General features: G+C 49.2%; 1 protein-coding gene across 6 annotated transcripts in view; it reads right to left on the reverse strand.

The window, feature by feature from the left end:
- The window catches only part of GRAMD1B (GRAM domain containing 1B), a 91343-nt gene that overhangs the window by 27146 nt on the left and 44123 nt on the right, over window positions 1–20074 (reverse strand). For 3 of the 6 annotated variants that reach the window (XM_062508602.1, XM_062508606.1, XM_062508605.1), the window contains exon 3: window positions 3700–3910. In XM_062508602.1, coding sequence (XP_062364586.1) covers window positions 3700–3910 — 211 coding nt within the window. Of the gene's footprint in view, window positions 1–2314; window positions 2336–3699; window positions 3911–20074 lie in introns of those variants that run through there. The other 3 variants (XM_062508604.1, XM_062508603.1, XM_062508607.1) reach the window with 2 other exon arrangements.

Genomic DNA, 20074 nt, shown 5'->3' on the forward strand with positions numbered 1-20074 from the left:
GAGGGGGAAGAAGCCTGTTCACAAGAGTGGTTAAGCACTGGAGCAGGGGCCTGGCCAGGCTGGGGAATCTCCAGCCTTGGAGGGCTGCAAAATGTGGCTGGACAAGGGTTTAGACCAAGCTGATTTAACCTTGCTTTGAGCAGGGGTTTGGGTGAGAGATCTCCTGAGATCCCTCCCAACCCAAGCTGTCCACAACCCCCAGGACCTGCACCAAAATTCTTATTTTTCCCCCTAACTTAATGTTAATCTTCAGCATTCACCATTAGCTACAGACATTGGGAAGAATCTGAAGGAAACCACTTTTACCATCGGGCAAGAGCAGAATAGTTAAAAAATACATATTTTATTGTTGGCTACTAGCAAAGAGATGGGTTTTTCCTGAGTTTGGAAAGCTGCCCCAGAAAAGCCTAAGGCTGACTCAGACCTTGGCACAGTGGTGGGGTCAGGGGGGGCAAAGAGAGCTCTGGGAAAGATTCCCTCGGGATGCAACTCCAGTGCTTAAAAACTCCTGGTGGAGCACTCCCTCTGATGGCAGAGCTGCAGCACGACAGAACAGCACAGACAAAAGAGGGCAGGGAACTCCAGCAGATCTGTCAGCAATTGTACCAACACAGCAGCAAACTCATGGGCTCAAGCTGTCCCACCTCATTAGCCAGACAGGTTGGGAAACCAAACCATTCTGCCTGCAGGAGATAGGTGGGGAGAGGAGAAGAGGCTGAGAAAGGAGAGTTTAAAATTGCCCTCGAGTTTTTTGGGTTTTTTTGTTCCTAACCTCTCTCTGTATGAGCAGACAACAGAATCATCTGCGTGGGGAGAAGCAGGGGGTTTAATGCCTGAAAAATCTTCATTTGTGCCAGAGGGAGCAGCTTGTGGAGCACAGAACAGAGCTCCAGGCTGCACATCTGATGATCTTCATGGATCCACCTCAGAATATTCAGTGTGAGAGGGGCAGGAGGCTCTGGCAGGGGGTCCTGCCTGGGATCCCCTTCCCTCTGGACTCATCTGGGCTCCACTTCCCTCCAGTCTCTCCAGCTGCCTCACAGTGGTTGGGATTTTCCCTCTCAGAGAAGCAGGGGCTGGCTGCAGGCACCTCCCAGCACCACTGCACACACATTTTACACGGACACCCCTCTGTTCCAGGCTTCTTCCCACCAATCCCTCTCCTGAAACCCTCTGCTGCTCCAGCTTACCACAGCCTGTCCTGGCCCACACACCTCTACTCACCAGCAATCCTGTCAGGACTCTGCTACTCCAGACCTTCCACAGCACTTCCTTCATACCTCACCTTGAGACTTTAGTCCCACAGTGCTCCTCTGCAGTTATCCCAGCTACAGATACCAAGCACAAGACAATCTGTCTAAAAAAAAGACGTCAAGAAGCTTCCAGCGGACACCAGCAAATCATGCAAGGTCAGGCTGGTCACAGGGACCACGACCAAGGGAAGACAGTGAGCCAGCGTTGCTCTCTGACAACTTGCCTAGAAGGAAACCTGAGGCATCCACTGGGGAAAGGCCAAGACAGGAATTTTGTGGATTTTTGTGAAGCCATCCAAGCCATTCTGCTTTCATAAAGTGGAAATGCCAACAGCCTGGCACTTTCTCCAACAACATCCCACCTGTGTTTCTGATTTTCCACCCTTCTGAGGGTAGCAAAGAGGTGTGAGATCAAATCCCAAATGATCTTATCTCCAATTCAAGCACCCACAGAGAGATCTTCCACTTATCACCTCTCAGAGTGAGCCCATGAATTCTCACAATTCATTTGGCACAGGTCTGTTCTACCAGGTTCAAGCTGGGTCCATTTGAAATCACTGATCTTTAATATTTACATCACACAGGAGAGCGTGCAAGGGCAGTAAGCTGAGATCACTGGCCACAAAAATGCTATTCATCATGAAAAGCAGGGAAGAAGTCATGGAGAACAACTCATTTCTGAGATCATGGAGGAAGAAGACGGGAAAGAGAAAGGATCATGGTTCTGTTCAACTCCAGAGGATTTCTCCCTGGCAAAGACAGCAGCTCACTTCAAGGGAGAGGAGAAAGCAGAACTTAAAGGCAGAAATGATTTGGGAGCAGCTGAAGGGGTGTGATGACCAGGCCAGTTCTCAGTCTGTGTGAGCAAATATCAGCAAGATCCCAGTGATGTCAGTGAACCCAGCTTCCAGCTACAGGCACGGGGCTGAGCTCTTGCTGACATTCTCACAGCCACAGCAGGAGAATGCCTGACTGGGGTCAGCACTCAGCACCACGGGGAGGGTTCCTGAGTGGTGAGACAGCTCTACAGTGGGGGACAGAGGAGAAAAAAGAAGGCTTACTTTGGAGAGGCGCTTGTGTGACTTAATCGGAGAGAAAGCATGCAGGAATGAAAAGAGAGAAATTAGGGAAAGAAGAAAAATTACCTCAAGATCAAGAGAAGGAAAACCCACACACCCAACAGAGAGCATTGTACCCCTTCTTCCTTGTGGAAAGCACCACGAATTAAAGTTAAGCTTTAGTGTCACCGTGTTGGTAAAAATCTCACTCCCGTGCCCTTAATTCACAGCATTTTGAGGGCCAGGGCAATGCAGCTCCTCTCTGTGGTTCCCCCTTCCCAAGGAGCCCATTTCCCTGAGAGCATCCCCAGCGTGGCTCCGAGCACAGCATGCCCTGCATCCTGCCTGCCTCCCGTCCCACGGCTTCCTTTTGGGATCACCGTGCTGCCAACCCCGTGCTGAGGGTGTCACCCAGCCCTGGGACGGGGTTTGTAGGTCACTGTGTGCACAGGAAGCCAGGCTGACCTCAAGGGCAACCTCAGAATGCCAGTGATTCAGCTTGAAAAGCCCTTTTCCCCCCTCCTCTGAACTCCCAGACTCCTCCCGTAGTGGTGAGAGATCAGAATGTGGGCCACCGAGTCCTGTTCCCTCTGCTGAGTGACCACAAAGGGGAGGGGGTGAAGATTTCTTGTCTGTGACACAATCCAGCAATAAATGAAGATCTAACAATTCATTTTATACAAGCCATCAGAGTTCTGCCTGTGAAATTATTCAGGCTGAAACATCTCACTTCAAAACTCTGGGCAAACACAAGTGCTCCTGACAGCTAACACATCACTGATACCAGGGCTGTAATCAAAGGTTTGTCTGGCACCCCAGGCTTTCGTGTGTGTTGCACCAGGTCCCACTGCTCACACAAAAACCTAGAGCCAAACCTGAAACCCTCTTCCCCTGCACGGCGAAGACAAGGCTTTTCTAATATGATCCAAGGTCACAAAACCTTCCTGGGGAAAATATCAGCTACCTTGGGCAAGCCAGTGATAACACTGCAGCCGTGGAAAGAATGATTCTGTGCAATTTGAACTGATCTCAGAGGGCTGGGATAGGACGGGGGAAACGCACAGGCCCTTCACAGGGTAAACTTTATTTATTTCATGCCCCTTCATGATCCATGCGATAAAAAGTAATTGCAGCTGATTTTCAAGGTCTTTCTCAAAAACCACGGAACCTCCCAAGGAACAGGACCTTGACTACAGAAAGTTGTAGACTCAGAGCTGCGCTCAAGTCTCACCCAGGCAAAGGACTCCGAGTTCGGAGAACCCTCAGGAGTACGACGGGGGGAGAGGGAGGGAAGTCGGACAGAGAAGAGAAGGCAGAGGACAGAGCCAGCGCAGCACACGTCCAGCACAGCGGACGCGCGGTGCCCGGAGCCCTCTGCTCGCCCTCACCTTGGAGTTCTTGGCCCCGCTGCGGCCGGACTGGGAGGAGCAGCTGCGCTGGACGCCCTGCTCCGGCGTGGACGGGGACTTGTCCGAGGAGTGGTCGGAGCCCTTCTCCACCATGGCGTCCCCAGGGGCGTCCTGCGGCGTGGGCGAGCGCGAGCGTTTGCGCAGGATCGGGGAGCAGGCTGGCGTGCTGCGGTTGGAGTTACTGGCAGTACTGCAGGGGACAGCAAGGGACAACAGAGCGGGGTTAGACCATCCCAAAGTGCAACAGCTGCACCCCGAGCCGTGCGGCACCCACGGGGCTCCCCGCGGCACGGCGGGCAGAGCCGCTGCCCGAGCGAACGCGCCCCAGTGCGTTCAGGCAGTTCCCATTTACCGGGGCCAGGGGAACTGCCCGCGGTGCCTTTCTCCACCCACCCTTCCATCCCTCAGACCACAGAGCAATGCCCACGAGAACGAGCTCCCCGACTCCTGGGGGCTCCCGGAGTTTCAAATGATGATCTGAGCTTAGAAAAACCCAACGTGCATTCAAGAGCGAGAGAGGTGTCAGCGCGTTCTCAGTGCAGCCTCACTGTGCCCCTGCTTCATTAGCGCAGCTCTTCTCAATAGGATGCACGGAAAAGGGGTCACAACTTTCAGAAAACACCCCATCAAAGAGATCAGAAACACTGGGGCTCTGGGAGGGGAGTCACGATGGCATTCAATGCAACATTTCCTGTACAGAGCCATCGTTTCCCACACCAGTTAGACCTGGGCATGAAAATGGTTTGCTGTAAACTAGAAGCCTTTGTGATTTAAAATAAATAAATAAATCAAGTTCCTCTTTCACAATGGGAAAAACAAGGACTTTCAGAGTTTTACAGAAATTATGAGGGGACTGGAACTTCTCATCCTCTTTCCCCAGCAAATGTCCCAGCACCTAGATCAGCAAGCCAGTAACATACTAATACAGAACAGGAAAACTCAGATTTCCTCACTGCTCCTTCTCTTTTGATGCCTCTCCTTCCTGCCAGACTCTTCAAAATACCACACACACTACCCCCATTTTTCCCTCCATCACTCATTTCCTTCAGGAGTCAAATCTATTTCTGACCAGTCCACACATCCTCGAGGCTTTTCCAGCTGGTCCTGCAGGTTACAGAGCAGGCTGATCCAAGGATTGGATCTGTGGTAACTTCTTCAGGACCCTGTTATCTCATGAGCAGCACCAAACATCTGACAGCAGGAAAAGGATGGAGGAGCTACAACTGCAAGGGACTGAATGAAAGAAGTTGTGACAATCAGACTCTTAAGGGCTATGATTTAAGTCAAATTGCACACAGCAATCACAATGATGCACAGCAAGGTACTCCAAATGGATCATTTCCATCCTGAAAATCTAGGAGCTGAACACGTGCCTGAGGTTTCATTAATTTCCAGATAAAAACCATATCCATCTTCTCTTACCTCTGGAGATGCCAAAACCATTCTACAAGCATTAGTCAGGTATGAGCAGCCAGTGTAACCCACTCCTCCAGCAGTTACCAGGTTTGGGTTGCTTTGGTTTTGGATGAACTGGTCTTGTAAATTATCCTTTATTTGCTCACTGCTTGTGTCAACACACAAGTGATGAAACTTTCCCTGAAGAGCCTGCAGGAAGCACACAGCCAAGCTGCTTATGCAAACAGGGCCAGAATCAGATTTCCTAGGAGCTGGCACCAGGCAGGAACAGCAGCGTGGAGCTTCACAGGAGCCCCTGAGAAGATGTTTGCACCACTATAAAGTGTGAAATTTCATGCAGATCATGAACAGGCTTGGGAAAGTGGGTCTGCAAGATGTTCTGTAGGCAGGAAGGTGGATTAAGTTAAACTCTGTTCTGTTACCTATTTCTACTCAGTAGCATAAGAAATGCAGACCAATAAAAACCTGTTCAAATATCACCTAAACCCCAAGGCAGCTCCAGGGCAAAGACAGGCAGAGCAATTCCCCCTTGGCTTGGGGTTCTTCACAGGGAGCAATGGCACATCCCCAAGTAAAATACTGTCACATCATCTTGTCCTGTGCCCTCCCTTTCCCTGCACAAGGCACAGGAATACTGAATGCTAAACCAGTGCTGCAGTAACTGTAGCAATACTCAAGATTTAATCCCCCCCAAATACCAACTGAAGCAAAAGACAAATCAAAAAATGATCTGGACCATTCTCCCAGCAGCACTGCCTGCAGCAGTTTAGGTATAACATGAAGTAAAATTATTAGGGATTTTTTAGTTTATTGAAGTATTTAAAAGCATCAGGTTCCTTCACAGGTTTTCAGCTGATCCAGTAAAAATGGGTGTTTCACCTTGTGCTCCTGCTGCTCCTTCTCTTGCTAAACTCAATTTTAGCAGCCCAGCAGAGATTAGTGACTCCAAGCTTATCAGCAGCGGTCTCAGAGACAGACACGGTTCTGAATTGCCATTTTTATGGACAGTAGAAAAAGCAGACTTCTAGTTAAAACCTCTGAATTCTGAGGCTGTGTTGGTCCCCAGCAATGCTTGAGGCAACATAAGCCGTTTATGTGAGAAGCCCCCAAAAATACAAGGCAAGAATTTGGATCCATTGTCCCAGGCCAGCACATCACCGGGTTAAACCTGCCTGAACAGATGCACTCATTTTTCCTTTACAGCTCTACAAAACCTGAGTTTACCACGCACAACCTCCACCTCATTTTCGGTTCATGTCAGTTCACAGTTTCACTTTGAGCTTGAGTTTAGAGCAGCTCTGTAAAGTTCAAGCTAAATTCAGTCCAGGCTCTGTTTGCTTTCAGTTTCCAGCTGTGGGATTTTGCTGTTGCTCAAATTAAACCTCAGAATGAGCAGCTCAAAACCAGGGCACAGCCGTCATCACACGCAGGTGAAACTCGAGATAAAAAATGCTGGAAAGTTTGGTGCTATTTTAGTATTTTTATGGTCATACAAAGCTCCTCAAGGTGGGTTTTTCAGTCACAACCCAGCAAGCCCCAGCGTTGCAGCTGCACAGGAGCAGCACCAGCACTTTTATTTTTGTCCAGCTCACACTGCCATAGCCACAGCTTTTGGTGCCAGCTCTGCCAAGCACAACCTTGGGAAGATTCTGTCTTCCAAGCTCGTTTTTTAAAGTTTAAAGAATTAAATCCATCCACATATATTGCGTTAGGTGTGTGTGGATTCACACCTTTGCAGAAAAATAACATCAAGGGCTCCTTCTTTGGCTCTCCCTGAAGTCAGTGGCACAAATATCAAACCCAGGAGGGCTGAATTCCCCTCCTCTCTCTGATGGCTGGGAAAAGCTGAATATTTCTCACATGAAGGACTCGACAGACAGAGAAAATGACGGGTCTGTTAACTGAGCTCCGTGACAGCGAGGATGGGCACAGAAAGCACAGGGCTGCCCCTGCCCCGAGCCCCTCAAAGCCCTCCCTGCTCCTGCTCATTCCCCACAGTTTGAATCCAGCCCAAGGCACAGCCATGACGAACGCTTTCTGCAGTTGCCATGGCCACCAAGGTCTGCAATTGAACCAGGAATCAACGCCTGAAATGCCAAAACGGCTTGACCCACTTTGAAAAAAAAAAAAATAATTGTAATAAATAACGCTTTAGGGACCTAATTGCCCAGAGTGCATTCAGGGCCTCACATCCCCCTGCAGAGCAGCCTTCAGCGGATGAGACAGATTAAGTGAGGGACAGAACACAAACAAGCCCACCTAAGCAGCAGCCCCTTTGCTCTGAGGTGAAAACCCCTGCATGCAGCATTTGAAAGTACAGAAGGCTGAGTTTGTCTCCTTGGTTTTTGTCCTTGCTGTCCCTAAAGGAAAAACCTCATGGCAATCCCATCAGCAAGCGTGGTGTGGATGGGAAGGGGCCAAACTCTGCTCAGATGTGGAGGAAAAGCATCAGTGTCCGCAGCACAGTAGTAAAGAATCTGCAGCCTGCCAGTTTCTTGAAGCTGGAGAGGGTCTTTAGCAGAAATTGTAGGGATAGCACAAGGAGTAATAGATTCAGACCGATAGGAGGGGAATTTAGGTTGGAAAAAGGAAAGAAATTCTTCCCTGTGAGGGTGGGGAGCTCCTGGCAGAGGGTGCACAGGGAAGCTGTGGCTGCTTCATCCCTGGAATTCCAAGGATGGGGCTTGGAACAACCTGGGACAGTGGAAGGTGCCCCTGCCCAGGGGACAACTGATGTTTAAGGGCCTTTCCAACCCAAACCACTCTGGGATTCTACAAGCTTTCCTTCAGCTGATGAAAAAGAACATTTGGCAAGGCACAGACCAGCCCCTGGTCATCCCCTGCCCTGAGAGAGCAGGCAAAACCCAGAAAGGCCAAATCTCCTCCTCCAACAAAGTATTTCCTGTAAGGATCTGAACCGGGTGATGAACACAGCTTCACCAAGCAGTCACTTTTGGGAAAGCTGTTCCACAAGTTAAGTTTGGTGTTCTGAAAGCAATAAAGGAACCCCTGGCAATGCTTTCATGGCAAACTCAACAAGAAGCATGACTTTGCTGCAGTCTGTTAAATGAATTCTGCATGAGTAACACCCAAGCAGTCCTGAAGTGACCCCAAAGTCTGTCCATCCCACCAGACCTGAACCACAGACACCCCTGGGATTGCCACAAGCACCCTGAAGCAGTTCTTTCCTAAATCACAGGTGCCCCAAGAGCCAGCAGCCACCTCTGGAAGGGCATTATCACAGAACCTGTGTCACAGATTAACACAGCAAATCCCTTTGGGTCTGCCACTTGCAGGATATGAATTAAGACTTCAGCCAGAAGTAGGAAAAGGACCAAAGAATTTTGCAAGTAGAGCAGGTGAGCTAAACAGGCAGCAGCCTCAGGTACACAGCACTCAGCACCTTCGCTGTGACCACCAGCAGCTTCTCAGGGAGCAAAAAAACAGGGACACCTTCCCTGCAGTGCATTTCTCAACCCCTCGGATTTCCTCAAGGGAGTCCTGATCTGGAAAGCTTAAAGGCCTCCAAGTCTTCCCTCAGTTCGCAAAAGAATTCACTTTTCAAGAGTCATCCTGCAATTACTCACTTCTCCCTGCAGCACCGACCTGGTAACGAGTTCTTCCAGGCCCAGAATTGGGGTTTGTTCTGCAATTTGAGCTGAATTCTGGAAGTGCTGAGCAGTATGTCCCCAAACCAGTAAAGATGCACATATTGAAGCACAGATTGAACTCTCTCTGCCTGAAATGTATGGGCTGTGCAAAGTCAAACCTGTGCCTACTCTTTCCTGAACAAGATCAGAGGAGATCCTCGAGGACAACTCAGAACTGTGCTGATAGCCTGGAAAAGAGCAGAAAGGTCAAGAAGGCACCTCAGGCCTGGCTGCAGCACTGAAAAGAGTTAATTCTCCTCAGAAACAACTATTAGAGGAGTTCATTAGAGCCTACAAAGATACTTTTCTGCCATCCAGTCTGACATCAGTGGAAAACCAGGAGATTCAGAAGCTCATTATGCAGTCTCCCAAACAGCAAGCAGATGGTAACAACTTTTGATCACCAACCTACACTCCCTTCGAATTGATAATCCAAGAATGAAAACCTGCACAGATCCTGGAGCAATTCCCTGGGCCCGCCACTGCTCTACAAGCAATTACAAAATGTTATATTTCTATTACATCTCCCAGCAAGAGAGACAAAAGAGAAAGCAATAAGTCAAAAAAAGCAATGACACCTGCAGGGCTGTGCAGAAACCAAGAAGTGCTTCATGACAAGTGTTTTGAAAAGATTCATGAAAAGTCTGCCTTCTGCATGTTGTTTGTTTTTTTTTTTATCACAGAAGTCCAGCCTTGTTTAAGATTTACTCTATTTTGACATTTCGCAGAATGCTGTCCTCCCATGACATCCAATCACATGTTTACATATTCATGAGATAAAATTAATGCAATTATTATGCCTCAGAGGATTAGCAAATCACTGCAAGCATTAGGAAGGAATTTGCCTTCTGCCCAGAGCCAGCAGTGCGAGGATGGGCAGATGCATTATTAACCATGTCACTGTCCCCGTGGATCACCCGATCCTGGTTACCACTGGAGACAGACCCATGCACAAACGGCCTCATCTCTCACAGAAACTCCCCCTCAGCTGCCTGGGAAGCAACCTCGCCCTTCCTGCTTGGAGTGACCACAAAAATCCTGAGGAAAAGTTGGAAAATGTTTCTGAAATACAACAAGACAGATTTTAATAATAAAGTCCAGTAACGCACCACTCACAATTTGGAAAGGGTCACTAGTGTGCAGGGAACCACCATGGGTTATAAATCACACCCTAAACCCCTCCCTCCGTCACAAATTATTATCATTCCATCTGCTCCAAAGGAAGGCGAGCCACATGAAACAAAGTATGATGGATAATACAAAGAAATCTGGGAAGCAGTAAAGGGGAAATAGCACAAAATAAGAATTTCACATCCCTCTGAAGGTGACAGACACAGCCCCACCACAGTTAGCTGCAGGTCACCCACTCCACAGCTGCACTTCCCAAGGAGGAACAGACCCAGGCTTTGTTTTCCTCCCCTCCCCACCACAAAGTCAATAGCTCTGGTAATTAACAGCAGGAACTGCAATGTCTGATGCTTCCATCAACATCTCCAAGCCTGGAACTTGGGCAGAGCAGAGCTCGCAAGCCTTGTTTAAAAAATAAACAAAACAACAACAGACACTGCTAAGCCATCTTTGATGTGAGGAAAGTTTTGAAAGCCTGACAGCTCAAAGGATAAAAATAAAAATTAAAGTAAATCCAAGCCTGTTTATTTTAATCCTCGTCATTTCCAAGCTAACATCAGAATTTTTCAATGCTTTGGGGATGCAGTGCTGATGTCATATGTGCTTTATTTCAAGGGAGAGTGAGATGAAGCAACAGAGCTGGTGAAAAATACCCAGGGCCCACTTTTGGGTGGGGATGTAGGTGTGATACAACTCCCAGATTCCCTCCAGAAGAGCTCAGGCACTTTTCCCTGCTGCCCATCTCCTGCTGTAACTCCAGCAAGGCCTTACGGACTTTATTCCTGACAGGGCATTGTCCCCCTGAGCACATCCCAGACTTGGAAGGGGTTTCAGCAACCCAAAATGAACGTGGCAGGAGTTTTATGAACCTCAGCTGAATGTGGCAGGGGTTTCATGAACCCCAAATGAACGTGGCAGGGGTTTCAGCAACCCCAAATGAACATGGCAGGGGTTTCAGCAACCCCAAATGAACATGGCAGAGTTTTCATGAACCCCAAATGAATGTGGCAGGGGTTTCATGAACCCCAAATGAACGTGGCAGGAGTTTCATGAACCTCAGCTGAATGTGGCAGGGGTTTCGTGAACCCCAAATGAATGTGGCAGGGGTTTCAGCAACCCCAAATGAATGTGGCAGGGGTTTCAGCAACCCCAAATGAACATGGCAGAGTTTTCATGAACCCCAAATGAATGTGGCAGGGGTTTCATGAACCCCAAATGAACGTGGCAGGAGTTTCATGAACCTCAGCTGAATGTGGCAGGGGTTTCAGCAACCCCAAATGAACGTGGCAGGGGTTTCACCAACCCCAGATGAACGTGGAAGAGGTTTCACCAACCCCAGATGAACGTGGAAGAGGTTTCATGAACCCCAAATGAATGTGGCAGGGGTTTCAGCAACCCCAAATGAACATGGCAGAGGTTTCATGAACCCCAAATGTACATGGCAGGGGTTTAACCAACCCCAAATGAACGTGGCAGGGGTTTCATGAACCCCAAATGAACGTGGCAGGGGTTTAACCAACCCCAAATGAACGTGGCAGAGGTTTCATGAATCTCAGTTGAACATGGCAGGGGTTTCACCAACCCCAGATGAACGTGGCAGAGGTTTCACACTCCCCAGCTGAACATGTGCCTGAGGAAGGCTCTGAGCACACCTCACAGCCAGCATGGGGGTGGACAGGGATATTGTGCAGCAGGAGCAGGAGACAAAGCTGGAGCTCTGCATCTTCCCACTCACTCCCACAGCTCGTCAGCAGCCGTCACAAGTTAATGGAAGATGTTGTGATCTTCAAAGCTGGGATCAAAGCGATTTCCCTTTGTTCAGCCCTTGACGTTTCCTCCCTTTACCTTTCTGAAAATAACAACCCTACAATTTCTGATTGATACCTTGATACCCTCTGTGCATTCCCCCTGCTTTGCTCCAGCCATGCAGCAGCACTGGCCAGCTCCAAGTTAAAAACAGAGAGGGCCAGACCCCCTCAGTGCAAGGGTCACAAACTGCCCTTTGTCCCAAGGACCTGGCTCAACCTCGTCCCCCCCTTTAACAGATTCTCTCTTGTTTCATCCACCTGTTTATCACCTGGGAGCTTCTCCAAGACAATACTGGGGATTCCAAGTTATTGCATTGCTGTAAAATACATCCTGAAGATTTGACCTGAAGTTTCCATCCTACTGTGTCAAAATCACAAGCTCCAGCCTAAATCTACCAGCTTCTCCTGCACATGCATGGGATTTAATGGAGCAAGGGAACAGGAATATATTCTCTTTTCTGAAGCAGCATTTCCATGATGCACAGGACAATGCCAGCCACCAGTAATCTAAGAAAAAGCGATTTTTTTAGGGCATTCAGCAGATTCTCCCTGTCTATGAACACAGTGCAATGAATCCTCACTAAAAAAAAAAAAATATATATATATATATATATATATATATACATATATATATAAACCACCTGTATAGACTCTGGAGCACAGCCTGAAAAAGCAGCACAAACCAAATCCTGCCTCTCCCCATCAGTGCAAACACACAAACACCGGGGAAAGAGGAAGGCAGAGCGGAACCACGAACCCTTGTAGAGACAAGGGAGCACATGGACAAACAAATCCAACCATATTCCTGCAGCAGCTCCGTGACGCATCCGACTCCGACCCCCTCCAGCCTCTCTCTTTGCCTGGACCCAGATGTTATGGCAGGAATAACTGTCCCCGTGGGAATGGGGGATGGGGGACACAGCAGGGCGTGAAAGGGAAACGGGGAGGGGTGAGGGGAATGAAAGCTGGGAGGAGGAAAAAAAAAAAGAAAAAGAAAAAAAAAAAAAAGGACCCAAACAATCAGATAATCAGATTTGCCCATTGTTTTGAACAATCGAAAAGGCTGTTTTAGCAATTCCGCCCTGCAGGAGAGGCAGGGCACGTGAGTGGGGGAGACAACAAGGAAAGGGGGAAAAAATAAAACAAAACAAAACAAAAAAAAAGGGATCAGCCCGCGGTGAGGGAAGAAAACGAAGCATCTCTGCACCATGATGTCACGCCGCCTGCTTCCCAGCCCCCCGAACGGAGAGGAGCAGCAGCGGCAGCAACCAACATGGACTCCGGCTTTGATCCGCCTGGAGAGCGACGGGGGAGCCCCGCGTGTGCCACACGCGCGACGGCGAGCGGGGACAGCGACAGCACTAACCTGGCAGCCATTCGGGAGCGTGGAGCGGCGCGCAGCAGCAGCAGCTGGGAATTCACCGGGGATCGCTCGGCATTCACGGGGCTTCATTCATTCATGCACTCGCGAGCGGCGAGCCGGGAGGATACTCACCTCCTGCAGCATGGCACGGCCTTTCCCCGGGGCTCTCAGGCCGGACACGCTGCCCCGGCCCCGGCCGTGCCCATGCCCGTCCCCCCGCTGATGCTGCCCGGTGCGGCCGCAGCGCTCGCACGGCTCCGCGCACACGCGTGCGCAGCGCTTTACATAATGCACCCACCCCTGCCCGCCCCGCTCGCATCTCCCCGCCAGACAGACCCCAAACCCTTTCAATCATTTAAACATCCCTGACCAGCTCGAGTCCCACAGGCTGGAAGAGCCGTGTTAGTCCTTGAGTGAGCAGCGCTTTACAGAATGCACCCACCCCTGCCCGCCCCGCTCGCATCTCCCCGCCAGACAGACCCCAAACCCTTTCAATCATTTAAACATCCCTGACCAGCTCGAGTCCCACAGGCTGGAAGAGCCGTGTTAGTCCTTGAGTGAGCAGCGCTTTACAGAATGCACCCACCCCTGCCCGCCCCGCTCGCATCTCCCCGCCAGACAGACCCCAAACCCTTTCAATCATTTAAACATCCCTGACCAGCTCGAGTCCCACAGGCTGGAAGAGCCGTGTTAGTCCTTCAGTGAGCAGCGCTTTACAGAATGCACCCACCCCTGCCTGCCCTGCTCGCATCTCCCCTCCAAAGAAACCCCAAAATCTTTTCAGGATTTAAACCCTACAAGTTCAAATCCGACAGGTTGGAAGAGTTGTGTTTGTCCTTGAGTGCGCAGCGCTTTACAAAACGTGCCCGCCCCGCTCGCATCTCCCCGCCAGAGAAACCCCAAAATCTTTTCAGGATTTAAAACAACACTAGGAGTTCAAATCCGACAGGTTGGAAGAGTTGTGTTTGTCCTTGCATGCACAGCTTTTTACAGAACTCGCCCAGCCCTGCCCGCCCCGCTCGCATCTCCCCTCCAACGAGACCCCGAACGCTTTCCATTATATAAAAAAACCTCGGAGTTCAAATCCGACAGGTTGGAAACATTGTGTTTTGTGTTCCCTGTCGCACACCAGCTGCTGGGAGAAAGTTTCAAAGCGTGTAAGCAAGAACAGCCAGGAAAATTAAACCCTAATTAAGTGACCGCGTGGATTATTGGAGCTGAATTAAACAACACTCATTCAGAGTTAAGGTGACCTCAACTCAATTTAGCCAGCTATGTCTAGGAAGCTAATTTGGTTTCTTTTTTTTTGTTTTTTTTTTTTTTTCTTTTGCCGTTCTTATCCATGTGTAAACAGGCCTGGGATTTTTAAAGAAACATTATCAAGTTTACATTTTTTTTCACGTGGTGTTCCTTCTGAGAACACTGTATCCCTCCAAACCTGCTTGGAGACATCTTTATTGCAGAACAAGGAGCTGGACTTCAGCCCCTCTCAATACAATAAATGAGGGACAATAGGTCCCTCTTAGTACAATAAAAAATAGGTTGAAGGATCGTAAGAGAGCAAAACAATCACCCATCTTGCATTCTGCCTCCCAGTCTATGAAATCAGGCCTTATGTGTGCAAGGAAACAGTGTAAAACTGACCTGTAACTGTACTAACACCCTGATTTGGGCACAAGTGTCCATGTGTGGAATTACACGGAATTACTGGACTCAGCATGCTGTGAATGACCCCTCAGGGCCACACTGCTGCCCACTGACATCACAAGGAGTGCTCCTTGGATGCTGTAAATACTGATCACTCTGCCCTTTGCCTATTTTGTTGCATTTTGCCCCTTCCATACCCAGGGTTGAGTGTTTTCTCTTCTCTTTCCAATCAGTCTCAGCTTTGAGTGCTAATTCCCAGAAGAGCATCTTCCCAAAAGGCTGATTATCCATCATGTCACTATAATCAAAATCAGTGGGAGCAGGAGGTGCTCCAGCAGGCTCAGACCATTGTGATTCAAAGGCTGATTAAAACAGGATTTTAAACTGAAAACAGCACCACCATGCAGGATTTTAAACTGAAAACACCACCTTTTCCTGGATGCTACAACAGGACCACCACCCTCATGTCACTCAGAGATTATCTAGGTGCACATGAATTCACTGTTCATGTGCCACTGTTCTAATAAGTTCACTGCATCCATCAGCCTGATGTCAGTTGTGTTGTTTCAAGTGCTTCCCAAAGTTTGCTGGCTGGAGAATTAGAAATTTATTTCAAGGAAATGACATTTTAAATTCAAATTTTCCCATGCCATGTGCCCGAGGCAGAACCAAGGATGGTGTGAAACACCATGCCTAGGATTGCATCCAGGTTCAGTGAGTGGATAATCTGGATAAACTCAGAGAAGAGCAACCAGCACTAAAGGAAGCAGCACTGAATCCCTTCAACACAGCCTGGAGGCCAAGGAATGGCAAGATTTAAATGCTCACCTGGAACCCAGGTTTGGTCCCACTGGGTACCAGCTGGAAGTGCTGAAAGCTGAAGCTGCATGAACCCTGACTAGACAAGAGAAACCTATTTTGAGAAGCAAACAAAACTAACCACTGTAACTAATTCAAAGCTCAATTACCCATCTGTGGCAACCATTATGATTATGCAAGGGTTTGTGTTCTCCCAAACACTGTTCTGTACCTCAAACCAGAATCCATTCAAGCCTCACACTTTGCATTCAGCAGGACTTGGAATGAGATAACTGAATGGTCTCGTTTTGTTTTACAGCCGATGGATCTTTCAGTGGCTTTCTCTCTTCCAGAAAGCGAGAAAATAGTTCAAAACTTAATTCTTAGCCTCCACAAATTTTGATATATTTAGTCTGGATGATTATTAGGGTTTGAACAGATGCTATTTTCCAATAGTCACATGAGTTACACTGACCCAAATGTGATAAATTCAATGTAATGGATGCTTCAGATCTGGAGCACATAAAGGCTCAAAGAAGTTCATGGCGTGGCAGGACAGACATGAGATTAAGTCTAACCCACTCTTCAGACTGTCAGGAGAGAAGATGAATCAAACACAAGTCCTGCTTCCAAAAGGAAGTAGAAGTGCAAGATTTACGTAGAGAAAAGCTTCTTAGGCTTATCTGGCATGGTGTGCAAGGGGCAAAGTTATGGGGAACTTGGAAAACCACACAGCACCTCAAAATCTTTACAAACTTCATCAGATCTGCAAAGTTTCACCCAAAACTCTTGGAAGGACGAACAGTTTTAACACTTCTGCAGCACCATCCCTGGCACTGAAGACAGCTCCCTTCATGGTGATCAAAGTTAGATAATGCTGCTCTGAGAGAGGATCCTCAGGAGCCTTTAAGGAAGCTCTTCTGGACATAAAGCTGCAAGTTCCTGACTCGTTCAGGAGCTGCAAGAATGCATTTTATGTCAGCTGGCTTTGCTTGCACCATTCTGGTGTTCAGGACTCAAGACAAGGACTTTATTCCACGCGTGAAGGACAACGTGAGCATCTGCCTGCTGAGCACGACATGGTCACACACCTCAGCCTGGACACCACAGCTCCACCGAGCCCTGCAGGAGGACCAGAGTCGCATCTGGGGATCCCTCCCTCTGAGGATTCTCCAATTTTGGGCGCACCTGGACACCTTCAGTGTCCAGGCAGGGAGCACCTTCTCCTTCCCCAAACTGCCCCTTCAGTGCCTGCAGGGCTGCAGGGCTGCCTGTAACACAAGCACTCTCATGCATATTGCATCTCCCAGCCCGAGGAAACGAGGCACTGCCCGAGTAATTAAAGCCCGGGGCTGATGACAGATCCGTGGGACACAAGAGCAGGGCCTGGATGTCCAGGCCTGCAGAGCATCAGGTGGGGCTGGGATCAACTCTCCAGGCAGCCAAGGCAATCCTACCCTCCCTGTAAGCCACACCAGCCGTGCAGAACAAAAAGAAGCCTTTAAAAGTCTGTCTGCAGAATGCCAGACAACAAGGACACGTAGGGTTTCTCATTTCCCCCCACAATTCTTTGCCCACCTTTAATATGATCTGGTTTGAAAACCTAAAGCCACTGGGGCAGCTGCTCCCCAACATCTCTGCTTGCCAGCTGAGTTCAGAACTGAACCAGAGGAACACACTTTCATTGCATTTCCAACCTTGTCTTTGAAAAAGACTAATTAGAAATGTGAAACCTTGTCCTGAGGGAAAACTCAGTGCTACAACCTCAAGATGTGCAAGCAGGATTAGCACTAGAGTGTAACCGGGTGGTAATTAGCACTTTGCACATGTCTAATTTGCTTTTTGGTCGTTCCACAGCTGCTTTTCTGCTATTCACCCTCTTCAGGAAAGAACGGGTGGACTCCTGAGTGCACAGCAAGGGACAGGGAGAGTTCTGTGCCTGGGACATTGGTCCTGTTTGATAACTCCTGCTCAGCCCATGGGTGTTACTCCTCAAACCCCACAGGACTCCCACCCTGTCGAGCGACGAGAAGCACTCTCCCTTTTCCCTTGTGCAAAATGGGCTCCTAGACAGGTGCCAGACCAAGCAAAACTCTTTCTGAGTTGGCAGTGGCATTTTCACAGAGTCCATGGATTCCTCCAGCAGTGGGGGCTGGAGGAGGCAGGGAATCATGTGCTCACAGGCATGGGGAGGAAGAGGGGGAGGAGGAGAACAAGGGGAGAGAGAACAAAGTGTCAACATCTTAACTAGGACACACAAAGAGCCAGTTCTTAGTAAGAACTTAATCCAGGATTAACAAGAGGTCAGCTACCTCTGCAAGGAGACTGCACTAAAAGGAGCTAATTAGCTCTCCTTAATTGCACAAGAGGAACCACGGAGAATTAAAGACATTCACCAGCAGCAGGTCCCACCTCACCCAGGAAACACAGCCCTACCTGTTGTCCCCAACACCTCGCTCAGACAATCAGCACGTGGAGAGGTGCAGGGATGGATGGGAGGGAAGGCTCAGCATCAACAAGTGCTGGAGTGAGAGCTGGAGCCTCCACAGCCAGGACAGGCATTTGTGGCGTGGCCAGAATCTGTCTAGACAGTTTCCTCACCAGCCACTGCCCTGGACTGCCCCGAATCCCTGAGGAACCACAGCCATCAGTTCACAAGCAGTGATGTCCATGAGGATGTTTAATGCAGTTCTGGCCTTTAAATCAATGTGATCCCTGAACATGAGGAGGAAGAGTACCACAAAGTGAGTAAGCTTTTCCCTGTAGGTTGAGGCCAAGAGAATCCCATCCCAAGATGGATAAGCACTGCAGGATAATTGTCAGGATAAATGGAGAGCACACAGCATCAAGGACAGGTAGCAGATCCCACCTAGAAGCCACCAGCTTGGAATGATGCAGTGGGAAAGGCTGGCTGAGCTGCTCACCCACAAATCCCCTGTCTGGAATTTCTAACCAAGCATTACAAAGACACTCACACACCTTAAGTTCCCTGTCAACCTCTGCTTGGTACTAAACCCATCTGGGTTTTTTTTTGTTTGTTTGTTTGTTTGTTTTTGTTGTTGATTTTGTTTTGTTTTGTTTTGTTTTGTTTTTTCCTGTGGAGCCATTGCATGTTCTGTTCTCCTGCACTGGTGCATATTTCGCCCCAGAAGCCCTTGCTCTGCACTGACAGATAATGTATCCAGCAGTCAGTGTGCTTGAAAATGAAGATTAACAGGCACATCAGTAACGCCAACAGATGTCTCTGAGATGGAGCACTAATCAAAGAACTCCTGCATTTATTGGGTTATAGCACCATGCTGAGGGCTGGGGAGATCAGGCAGACACAGACCTGAGTGCATCTCAGCAGGATCAGCTCCCAGTTTTAGGGAGGATGAAGGAAAAAAACAAAACAGGTTGACCAGGGAAAGCTGCCCTACACTCAAAGAAAAATAACAGCAACAGCAGCTCACACTAATTACAGGTCCCGGTGAAATCATCAGCAGTGCCTCCTTCTTTTCTTCCCTCAGGACAGAGTTCAGTGTTATGCCACTGTCCTTCCAGGGACGCTGCAGGGGCAGCCAGAAGGGACCAAAATTTCACCTCAAACTCAGCACAAACAGATGAGTTCTTGGGATGCCACTGGGAATATGAGACAGCCACCCCCTCTCTGCTCCCAGGAACTGAGCAGCAACCCTCAGCCGTGCTGCTCCTATGCAGGCTCTGCACAAAGGGAGAGTTCCCTGACATCTGGCTAAAGCTTCAATAGCTGCCATCGGGGAGAGCAGAGTGAACACCAGCAGAGCGTGCCAGGGGCTGGGCTGCAGCAGCCTCCTGGTACAGACAGGCCCCATCCACCACCACCCCCCTGCTCCCCATTCCCTGCTGCACTGAGCTGGAATAGCTCACAGCTCGTTCATAAAGGGAAGGGAAATTGTCCTAATTGTCCTAAAACAGTCCACGGTCCCATCTCTTTCTCCAGCACTGGCTGGTGCAGTGTGTGCTTCTGCATTGTGTTATTCTGTTATTCCAGCTTCTCCATTCCTCCCAAGTGTTCCAATCCATTTATCTAAGCAGATGCCAGCCTCCTGCAGCCTTCTAGAAAGCACTGCCCAGCCTCTACCTTCAGATTTGCCCTGTGCCACCTCTGTTTTCCAATCCCAACCCAACTGGATTCATCCCTGCTCCCACTGACTTCCTTAACTTTGCTGGGCCCCTTCTTCCAGATTCCTGCAATCTGCAGGGCTCACCCCAAAACTCACCAAAAACACTACAGAGCTGCCCAGCGCAGCCCCTGCTCCCATGACAACAGAATATTTCTCCACCTTAAGCCTTCCCCAGCCTTCCCCCCCTGCATCCCTTCCACCCCAAGATTGCCCGGTCCCGCTGCATCCCCATCCCAGCCCGGCATCCTTGTTCCTGAAGAACTGCCTGACCTCCCAGCACACACACACACACACACACACACACACACACACAGGAAGGAGTCCCTGCCTGCCTGGGAGATGTCAAACGAGGAGTTAAAGGATTCCACGGGCACCTGCCAGCGCATCGCCCTTCCCGGG

This window comes from Cinclus cinclus, chromosome 25 (assembly GCF_963662255.1).
Source record: "Cinclus cinclus chromosome 25, bCinCin1.1, whole genome shotgun sequence".
In the NCBI taxonomy this organism is placed as follows: domain Eukaryota; kingdom Metazoa; phylum Chordata; class Aves; order Passeriformes; family Cinclidae; genus Cinclus; species Cinclus cinclus.